This window comes from Solea senegalensis, linkage group LG8 (assembly GCF_019176455.1).
Source record: "Solea senegalensis isolate Sse05_10M linkage group LG8, IFAPA_SoseM_1, whole genome shotgun sequence".
Taxonomy (NCBI): Eukaryota; Metazoa; Chordata; class Actinopteri; order Pleuronectiformes; family Soleidae; genus Solea; species Solea senegalensis.
The window spans coordinates 21,066,947-21,078,084 of NC_058028.1; the positions used below are offsets into that span (position 1 = coordinate 21,066,947).

Sequence of the window (11,138 nt, forward strand, 5' to 3'; positions counted from 1 at the left end):
TTTTGCAGTGTCTTGTTACTTATCGACATCATCTCATCTGCAGTAAGCTGACGGTAAGCTAATTATGATCAGAAACCACAGCTTTGTTTTTGTTGTGTTTGTAGTGTTCTGGATTACATATGTGGACTGTGTGTTTGTATAATCTTTAATGGAACTCTTTGCTCGTCAGTCTGGGACTGAAATCTCTGTGTCAACACATATTTGGAGCTTCATCTCCAGGTTAAAAGACTGGAGTTACCTGTATGTCTTGTTTACAGGCTGAATCTGGAGGTGTGCAGGCTGCACCTCATCCATCCATTGTCTACCACTTTATCCTCCACATGAGGGTGGTGCTGCTGCTGCTGCTGCTTGTGCCAATCCTCAGCCTCACACAGCTGTCTTTTAATATTTAAGCTGACGTTGCATGAATATTGTTCAATCCTTTGCTGACGTTCTAAAGAGAACTGATGCTATGTGGAAGATGAACACAAGGGTTATATGATATTAACCTTCCCATTATACAGATGAACAGATTACAGTTGTGACTGCAGTGCTCTGAGTGCTGCTACTCTGGTCTGTACAGCTGCACTGCAGAGTCTTTCCAGTCTGAAGTAACTGAGCTCAGAAACGACGAGCCTTTGGAGTGTCAGCTTTTGCATCTCAGCAGTGGTTTTAGGATGCAAGAGTGACGGATGATAGGGAAAACACGCGTTTATCTCTCTGAACTGACAGATGACTCTTCTATTTACCATAATGACATTCAATCCCCCTCTCAGATCATTAAAGATTGATGTTTTGCACTGAGATCCTTGACAACAAACCTACATAGCCTTCTCTCCTCTCTTCTCCTCTCCTCTGCACCTTATGCTGCCCTAACATGCTTCCTTCACCTTCTCCTCTCACCCCCTTCCCTCCAGCTCCTCAGCTATCTGCTTCTCACCTCTCCTCCTCCTCCTCCTCCCTTCCCACTCTCACAAAGTGGCGACAGTGTGACTGCCTGCCTGCGTCAGACAGCCCTTGCCAGCTACTGAACACTGCTACTCGAGTTGCCGCGTATACCCTGCAAAAAAGCTCTGTGTGTGTGTGTGTGTGTGTGTGTGTGTGTGTGTGTGTGAGGTGTGTAATTGCATGAGTGTACGCAGATGGGAAAGCAACTGAGTCAGGGAGGGCTGCCTCTCATCTCTGCTGTTACCACCATCCTTCACTCTCCCTCCTCTCCTCTGCTGCCATGGAGCTCGAGCAGGCTGAATCACAACAGCATCTGCACAAAGAGCTGAGGTAATTCTCGCTGTGTGTGAGATGTGGGCTTTCATTGCTGTATGAAAGTGCACACATCTGTACTGAAATGCCTGCATGCAGCATTGTAAAACGTGTGTGTGTGTGTGTGTGTGTGTGTAAAATGTCTGGTCCTCAGCAGCCTATCAAATTGCCCTGATTGTTATTATTGTCAGAATAAATACAGGATCCTCAGCCTGATTGTAAAGCACTATCACATCATATGTGCAAATGGTATGGATGATTTTACCAGTTGTATGTGTAGAATTTCTTTGTGTGTGTGTGTGTTTGTGTGTGTGTTTGTGTTTCCTTGATGCATCAGTTCCTGCTTTCGTACTCTGGTCACATGACCCAGCAAGCAACCACACTAGACATAACGTATTCCCCTGCACTTGCTGTATATAAATGTATGTATATGTATGTATATATATATATATGTATATATATATATATATATATATATATATATATATATATATATATACGTGTGTGTGTCTGCAAAAGACACGTCTGTTGTTTTTTGTCTTTATTGCCGCGTTTGGAAAGTTTCATTTCACGTTTCAGGATTGTTTTTCCAATAACAACGTTTAAGATTCTCTATTTATAATCTCATGTGCCCACAGAGGAATTGAGTCATGCCGGTTTGATGTCTCTTTTGCAATATTATTCGTCTCTGAGACTGCTGCTACTGGTTGCTCAGCATAATCGATAGACGTCACCGTGAGAGTGTTGCTCTGAACAGTCCACAAAGTAAGATAGACTCAGAAGAGTAAGTGAAATAGTCATCGAGGGAGTTCACAGTTTCAGTGTATTACTCCCACAACATTGTTAGACTGTGGAAATAAAAATCAGTTTATGATCTTTTTAATCCTCCCCTGGTGCCTACCTTTGGTACGTGGACCTTACGCCTACATTTCAGTTCAGCTGCAGGCGCCTTCATCAAAGTTTCTGGTGCATTATACTAATAATGCTTTTAAAGGCTGAACTGGCTTCCAGCTCATAAATCTCAAGTCCAGATAAGGATTTCGGTTTTATAAGCTCCACCTCTTTCCAACTCTGCACCTCCAGATCTGATAGAAGTTGACGTATAGTCTAATGGTATTACTGGTATAGTGGAGGATATGTAGATAGTGGAGTTTCCCTTTAAAGGAATACTTCACCGATTTGCATTTAGCTTTGTATTACTAGAATAAGGGTAGTGTTATTGAAAAATTGTGCTTCCCAGCCTCAGTTTCCCCTGAGTTGAGAAATATCTTCATTCTTTTCTTTGTTACGTGTCCACCAGTGACACTTAGTCCTGTTAGCGTAACTGTTAGCAAAGATGGTGGACACTGTTTACATTCTGGGAATTAGGTCCCGTCCCCCGTGTGGAATTAGCGTTGCAGTTTCAAACCTCGGACCAAGTGTCACTGGTGGGCACGTACCAATAAGGGGAAACTGAGGTTAGGAAGCACTATTTTTCAAAAATACTACCCCTATTCTAGTAATACAAATCTAAATGCAAATTGGTGAAGTATTCCTTTAAGACACAGTATTGCTGAGATTTCCAGATATTATGCTATTATTTTATTATTCATTTTGCCTCAGCTCGGGTAGAGTGAACCTAAAAACCCTACGTTATGATAATTGTTGTTTTCCATTATGAAGTATGATGTTAAGGAAGTGTAATGCTGCCACACGTACAAAAAAAACGAGATTTCTCGTTATAACAAGATAGTTTCTTAAGATTAAGATTTAGGTTATGGTATGGGTAAAGGTAAGATAAGATTGTTTTCTCATAACGAGAAATGATCATGTTATAACGAGATAGTTTCTCGTTATAACGTAATACTGAGCACCCCACTTTTTTTTGTATGTGTGGCAGCATTACGCTTCCGTACGATGTTTCTCACAGTAAAAAAAGAAGTGTGATTTCTTCCTCAATAGGTAGATGTGTGTTTACATGTGGTGCTCCGCTGGACCAGTATGAAGTGTGTGTGTCTGAGGAGGTGGGCACAGGGCTCTGCTGTCGTGTTCCTTCACACACTGGCCTTATCCTGGACAGGTGAGCGTCGCCTATTATACATTTATGGCATGTTGACGTCGTTACATCTGTATCAGGTCACTGGCTCAGATGCCGGGCCTTGCTCTGTGGAGTTTATATGTTCTCGCTGTGTGCGTGTGGGTTTATTCCAGGTACTCTGGCTTCCTGCCACTGTCCAAACTCATGCACAGGTTAACTGGTCACTCTAAATTGACCGTAGGTCTGTGTGTGAATGGTTCTTCATTTCTGTACGAAGAGATATATTTTTATAATAAGTACACACCAACAAGCTTTAGCATCCATAAATATAGAATTCATCATTTATAACAATAATAAATGGCTGCTTTAATCCCTCAGCTCGCTCCAGCAGGAGGATCCTCTGTACTCAAGCTGCCAATCAGCCTCCAACTACATACTAATGAGTATTCATGCGTTCTAAATAATGAATTCAATATTTATTAATGCCTAACTAATGCCTGATAGTGTGTACTTATTATAAAGTGTTACCAAAACACATGATTAATGCTTCTGACCTTTGCGCTGCTGCTGTACACACGCTAATGCACCCTCGGTCAGGTCTGATAGTATTGCTTGACAGAGCCTGTTTTCAGATGAGGGACGCAGCATACAAATGATCTTATGTTGTTTCTGATCGTGAAGGTGAGACAAAGGCAGAATAATAACATCAACAACTTCAAAGAAATATCAACAAACGTTGCACACGGCAGCTTTTAACTTGACATCAAGTCTCTGCTTTTACACGAAAACTTGCTAAACAATATCAATATCCTTTTAAATAAGTAAAAAAAATATGAATCATTCATTATTAGATATAAAAGCTGTAACACTCGAACATTAACCACAGATCTACTCACTAACACCTTTGCAATGAAAATTGATCACAAAATAAAAGTTTGTTTACGTGCTTGTTTTTTATCTATGCAACGTAAATGTGAAGTTACACCCAGTGTGTACAGTCGGAGTAGTGAGGTGTTTAAATGATTCTTTTTGTCATAATTTGCCATGAGCCGTCCAACATTGTGTCCCCACAGGTGCGATCGAGTCGGCCCCAAAAATCGACGGATGGCACCGCGCGGCGATGACGCTGCAGGAGAACATGACACACCGCTTTAACTGTCAGTCAGACGGCTGGGATCCCCACGCTCCGCTGTTGCTGACCTGGTACCTGAACGGCGAAAAGCAGGGAGAGCCGTCGCCCAACCGTGGGCGCCTGGTGATGACATCCAAGGAGGATTCTCCCGCCATGAGACCAGGGACCAACCACAATAGCACGTTCTCTCTGCACGCCAGAAAATGGGACAAGGAGCTCGTGTGTGTGGCGTCAAATCCTCGGACGGGAGAGAGCTACAACGCCACAGTCACACTCAATGTCCAGTGTGAGTAAAAGTGTTTCAGGGTTATAACACAGCTGTTTTTTCCTCTTTATACAATGAATGTCCTGCTGTCTCCTCTGTCCCTCCAGTTCAACCAGAGATCCTCAGAGTGAACGCCCACTATAGTGAAACCTCAGGCCCCGGCCTCTCCCTGTTCCTCTTTGCCTTGGTGCGGTCCAACCCGCCCGCCACCATCACCTTCGTGGACCAGTCTGGCCAGCTGGTCGCCAACACCTCTGACTTCCTCATCTTGGACTCCCGGAGCTACCCCTGGCTGACCAATCACACCCTGAGGGTGACGCTCAGTAGCCTGTCAGGGAATATATCGATGAATGCCAGCAACAGTGTGGGAGCGGTGCAGAACAACCTCACACTAGCAGGTGAAAGGCAAAGTGACAGTGAAAAGCCAAGTGAAAAAAGGTTGAACGAATCCTTTAACACTCTCCCGTTGTCTCTCCAGAGTTCCTGCAGTCTCGTGTGGAGGTGCCCATGCTGGGCATAGTGACTGGAGGGGCCATGGCCTTCATGGCCCTCCTCATCCTCAGTCTTATTGTTCTCTGCCTCATGCAAAAAAATCAAAAAAGCAAGTCCATTGGTGAGACTATGCAATTCTACAGTACATGGAGTTACTCGGCCGGATGATAACATCTCCTTCTTTTTCTCTTACAGACGAGCCAGTGGAGATTCTCATGACCAAGAAGAGGTAAACAAAGTCATCAGATTTCTGTGATTTGACAGTTAAGTGCAACATTGAACGGGGAATGTGGAAATCCAATCCGCTAGTGACATGATGACAGCAGATAAACCATAGAAGAAAGAATGCTAGTTTTACTTTTTGTCAAAAGGTGATCATTCTTTACACCTGAGGTGCCGCAAAGGAGACATTTCTTCCGTCCTTAGATTCATTATGTGCCCTGCAATGTTTTGTCTTGCCTCCAATAAGAAAGTGAATATAAGATTAGAACATTTTATCTGCAAAAATAAGGAAAATGTGTGACCTTTCCGGACAGTGAACAGTTCACATGTGTACGATTTATTTAAATAAGCCTTTTATATTTAGTTTAGGCAAACGTCTTGCTTTACAGAGGCTGCCATCTTGTGATTCCTTGTTTCTATAGCAACCCAAACAAACTGGCCCGAGTTTTTCTTTTCTTTTTTGGTAGGTGAGGGCCACCATAGTTGCCGAACACACTCAGGAAAGGGAGGAGTAACCGGAGAAGTCCTCTGGACCTTTAAGTACTATATGTAGCTCCTTTAAGCGACTTCATTCAGAGGCCGGAGAATAATTTGTTGCCTGGCTCTACTCAAAGATTACAGCATCACTAATGTAGGGTCAGCAGAACATCAGCACAGAAGCCACTGCACAGGGCTGAAAATGAAGGGTATGATAATGTGAATTTTGCTGCAAGCCAGGGTGGCTCTTGTTTCCCTGAAGATAACTAACTAAACTGTACTTAGTGTAATTGTACTCAAGAAAGTACACTTTTAACATAACATTCCCACCATGCTGATGTAATCCTATTCCACTTCCAAACTCTCTCGCACACACACACACACACACACACACACACACACAGGTCTGTGCAGCTATTCCTGGGAAACTGCTTTGTCCCCCATTCATTTGACCAGTCTATACAAAGTGCTATCCTTAACCACCACCAGTTAATGACCAACCCTAGTCTTAATCTATCCATAATTAAAACCTCAGTTCTACCTCATTAGGACCAAGTTTTGGCCTCTATACTGGTCCAACATGGTCAGTGTTTATGCCAAAAAAAAGGTCCCAAAGAGGTAAAAAATAGAATAATAGAATAATACACTATACAGAATACACAACCTAGCCCCTTACCCTAACCTTAACCATCACAACTAAGTGCCTAACCCTAACCTTTAACCAAACCATAACCTAAACCAAAATCTAATCCTTCTACACCTAAAACCAGGTCTTAAAAAAGCACTTTAAAGGTGGTATATGTGATTTTTGGTCCCCACAAAGTCACACCTTGAAGAACTTTCACACACACACATACTCACTCACAAGTAATAATCTCTAATAATAAAAGTGAAGAAGACTAGATTTCGGACTTCTTTTATTCCCACAAACACCTTCCGTTCACTGACGGTGCGTTTCCCACACCTATCGCACATTCATTTTTCCCCATCAGCACATTAGTGATCTGGCAGGAAAACACTGATGAAAGCGTTCTTGTGCGCTTATAAATACTTAATGTTCACCCAGGAGACCCGCAGCACATCTGAGCCAAGTTTGATATCTGTCCTCCATGTTTCCTGCACAGTGACTCGGCCAATCTGAAGGCGGAGAAAGCTGATAAGGTCCACATCCCGAGAGAGAACATGTCTCTGCCGTCCAACATGCAGCTCAATGACCTCAGTACTTTGAGAAAAGGTAAGAGTTGCCCGCAGAACGATGCTTTGCATTTTGCACAGATATTTCATATTGGTGTAATATGCCCTCAGTTTAAGTCATAGTTGCTGTAACTTTTATTCACAATAATAATTCCTACAGCTCTTCATCGTACCATGTTGTAGGATCTGGATCCCAGACTCTCAGCTGACTTCATACATAGTCTCTCTGTCATTTCTGTTGTTTTGTAACTATGAAGTTGTAATATACGTGTCGGGTAAATATAATAATAACACATTTTATAACACCGTACTTACAAGGATTGCAGCTCAAAGTGCTTCACAATGAAAGGAAAATAAAATTTAAAAAAGCAAATACAACATTAAATCACAAAACGGGGCGGAATGGAAATGAAAACGCGCGAGTCAAGTCATGTGGTTTAAAAGCCCTGTTTTAACTTTAAAATAAACTAAAAATGCAAATAAAACTCAGCACAGGGTGGAATAAAAAAGGAGCTAGTTTTAAGTTTGCTTTTAAAAATATCTAGTGAGCTGGCTTCCCTGATATCTAACGGTTGCGTGTTCCAAAGTTTAGGGGTGTAAGTAACAAAGGCGGAGGGGTTTGTATACAAGGAGGAGGAGCTTAAAGTCAAATCTAAATGTTACAGGGAGCAGGGCAGCTAAGACTGGACTAATATGCTCTCTTCCTGGTTCATTAGTAAACGAGCAGCAGAGTTTTGGATGAGCTGAAGTCTGTCAGTAAAAAGTACATTACAATAGTTAAGCCTGCTTGAGATTAAGGCATATATTAATTTTTCAGCATCTTTTCATATATATAAATTGTCCCACTAAAGTGGAAGAATGATGTCTTTGTCTAATCTGGCTCTAATACAACGCCGAGATTTGTAACATCAGATGGGAGCTAATTTCCTCATAAATATGTGACTTGATTCCTGTCCATGTAATATGCATTACCAAGGTTTGGGAATGTTAGTCTAGACATAGATGGTACATGATGCTGCTTTACTTAAAGCTGCAGTGCATAATCTTTAGGGATTTTTGTTGTTGATGTCATGATTCTCCGTGAACAGACATGATGTCACGCTGTTTGTAATGCCGCGTCCATCCTCTGAAAACAGGCTCTGTCACTTCTATCAGACGTGACTGAGGGAGCGGCTGACGTGAGATCATGAACAGTGAGAAACACTGAGTCGATTGGTCGAGCAGGACTGTGTGAACCTGTCTGTCTGACAGTGGTTCGAACGAAACAGACATTTCTTTATATTTAAAAATGGTGCACTGCCGCTTTAAGGGACATTGTAACTATGTATTCCAAAACATTCACATGGAAAATGAGATTAAATCCTGAAAAAAAGACTTGATATCCAAATGTAAGCATCAGCTTTTTCAAGCTGGACGAAATGAATGATTAATGGAGAGAATCGCTGTTGTCTCTACTCTTTATTTTAACTCGCATGGAGGTGAATGGAAATCATCACTGATCAATAAACATATATATATTTTTTCCCTTCATTGGTGTTGTTGTTGTTAACACCTCATACACTTGCATTCTCCTCCATCTTTCCCGCGGCGCTCCTTGTAGCCCGAGAGGCTTCGCTGCACAACAGTCTGGGAGCGAGGAAGGAAGAGGAGGAGGAAGATCTCTCTTTAGCCTACGCCGCCAGAGGTCAGGGAAATCCACTTTGATATATTTTTTTTTTAGTATTTATACTCGGAGCCGGCCCAAGGCACAAGCGATATAAGTGGCTGCTTGGGGCCCCAGATCACCGATAGTGTGTGGAAACAAAAACATTTGAACATCTTAAAGAAATCTAGATATCTTTAGAAGCATTCACATATCTAAATACTGTTTATTGTAAGTTATTTAGTTGACACATTTGTTCAGAGTTTTTAAAAACGTTAAACCGGTTTAGTAGTTTGCTGCAAATGCAATGTCTGCTGTTGTATTTTGTTATTTTTCAATGCATGTTCAGTATCACTACACAAATGCCTGTGATGTTAAAACAAAAACAAGAGTGACACTGGTTTGGTGTAAGTAATACTGCTATAATATAATGCAATTTATAACGTTATGTTTCTATCAATAATAGTCAAGCACAGGCGACTTCTAGGTGATTGGAAGGGGGTCCCAATTCAAATTCAGCTTAGGGCCCTGTAAAGGCTTGGTGCGGCCCTGTTTATACTTATATACTTTATACAATGATGATTGTTTTTTCTCTTAACCACTCTGAATTCTTTCCCCCCGATGATTCTCAGGTTTTGCCAGATATCCGATGGTAGGCTACATCTATAAGGTGAACAGCACAAGCAGCGAGGAGATCTGGCTCTGACTTACCTCAACCCTGACACACTCATGCATGCATAACCACTTCCAACAATGCATCTGTCAAAGAGGGTAAACTGCCAGTCGGTCATCCGTCACCTCTAAGCTGCGCCGGCGGGACGTGAGCAGTGTTTTGTGGGCCACGTGCAGCATCGACACACTCTGGCTCTCTGACCGAATGTCCAATTTGAAGTGCACAAAACAAACACGCCGACGCTTTTGTTTGCGTGTTGTGTCTCTCTACACATAAAAGTACTCATATAACGCAACGTTACGCTTCATTTTTCCACCTGTAACCACACGCTCATCGCTCCGTCCTCCATATGTCGCATCGTCGGAATGCATTTAAATGTCCTACGCTTACACCAGAATGTCCAAAAGGTAATGTATCGTATGTGCGGTTTTACATTCTGACAACTAACGCCTCGGTTAGGTGGCACATGATTATGAAGTATGTATTTATATATATATATATATATATATATATATATATATATATATATATATATATATATATATATATATATATGGACAATATACATATGTCAAGTACTGTATATTTGTATGAACATGTACACATGTACAAAAGAGTATGTCAAATAAAGACAACACTGACATTGGGGTGAAGGCCGGACTTGTAGTTGTAGTTTCATTGTCACTCACTAGGGGGCACTGTACGGTGATTTATGAAATGGAAATAGAAGAGGATTTTCATTGTGTGTGTGTGTGTGTAGCAGTTCAGTAGCAGGTGCAGGAGGTGTGATATTGTGATATAGTGCGTGGGGGTAAATGTGTGTACTTGTATTTGTTACCTCTTAAGGTCCTTTTCTGGCATAAATGCTGATCTTGTCAGGACCTGTGGTCCTCGCGGCGACCGAAACCTGGTTCTAATGAGGCAGAAGCTCTTTTCTGAGGAACTGGTTGAGTTCAGGGCTAAGATTTAAAGGTGGGGTTGGAGTTCTGCAAAAATAGTTTTTAGTTTAAGTTTGTTTAAGCTCTCCAAATCTATCTATCTGTGTGTGTGTGTGTGTGTGTGTGTGTGTTTCTACATATGTGAGCGCCAGGTGTTCGCTCTAGGTCACATGTCGTTGTGGCTTCTCTTCATACAGGAAACAGAATTGTGGTGTGCTCTCGTTTGTGCTTCTTCTTCTTCTTCTTCTTCTTCCTCTTCTTCTTCGCTCGGCTGTGAATGTAGTGAGTGTCACCGACAGCGGGACAAAACATTCACAACATGCAGAGAATTAAAGTGTTTAACTGAACACACACACACACACACACACAGTTGTCGTACCAGATGGAGCGACTCCAGTCAGATTGTTCACACATTTCAACATTGTCAAAACTAGAAAGGAAACATAAAAAGTATCCACACCAAACTGTGCAAAGTCAACAAATGTTACTGTGACAATCAATGTATTATTACTACTTTTTTTCCCATGAGAAAAACAATATATAAATTGATCCTCAATCACAGAGAGAAACAAAGAAGTGCAAACACGACGGTGTTGGCAGAGGTAACCATTGTTTTTTTTCTTCCTTTCTTTCTTTTTGTTCCTTTTAAAAAGAAGAAAACTGCTCCCACCAAGTATATAATCCATGAAATACACCACAGACGTTTCTAAACTCAATCAAAGCTGTTTTTATTATATACTTTTATGTATAATATACGTGTGATTGCGTTACTGATGCCGTATGCAGTCATGTGTCGTTTAATTTTTACTTTGCGTACAGCAGCTTTAAGTGTTTTTGTTAAGTGTTT

General features: G+C 41.6%; 1 protein-coding gene across 2 annotated transcripts; it reads left to right on the forward strand.

Annotated features, from left to right (window-relative positions):
- LOC122773191 (transmembrane protein 25) lies at positions 1 to 9,873 on the forward strand. Of its 2 annotated transcripts, XM_044031671.1 has the most exons (9): positions 9 to 1,257; positions 3,181 to 3,298; positions 4,330 to 4,674; positions 4,761 to 5,051; positions 5,132 to 5,266; positions 5,341 to 5,374; positions 6,969 to 7,078; positions 8,639 to 8,722; positions 9,313 to 9,873. In XM_044031671.1, exons 2-9 carry the CDS (start codon positions 3,220 to 3,222, stop codon positions 9,384 to 9,386), a joined length of 1,152 nt encoding a protein of 383 aa, XP_043887606.1. In that variant the 5' UTR covers positions 9 to 1,257; positions 3,181 to 3,219; the 3' UTR covers positions 9,387 to 9,873. The 2 variants fall into 2 exon arrangements, with proteins under 2 accessions (XP_043887607.1, XP_043887606.1); XM_044031672.1 differs by lacking the exons at positions 8,639 to 8,722; positions 9,313 to 9,873 and adding an exon at positions 8,175 to 8,568 and having other exon boundaries at positions 1 to 1,257.
- The last annotated feature ends 1,265 nt before the right edge of the window (positions 9,874 to 11,138 follow it).

Excerpts from the sequence above, each read along its gene's own strand:
- LOC122773191 (XM_044031671.1), top strand. The coding sequence starts at position 3,220 with ATGAAGTGTGTGTGTCTGAGGAGGTGGGCACAGGGCTCTGCTGTCGTG. Across the intron at positions 3,299-4,329 it reads ACTGGCCTTATCCTGGACAG|GTGCGATCGAGTCGGCCCCA; the intron begins GTGAGCGTCGCC and ends GTGTCCCCACAG. Across the intron at positions 5,052-5,131 it reads GAACAACCTCACACTAGCAG|AGTTCCTGCAGTCTCGTGTG; the intron begins GTGAAAGGCAAA and ends TTGTCTCTCCAG.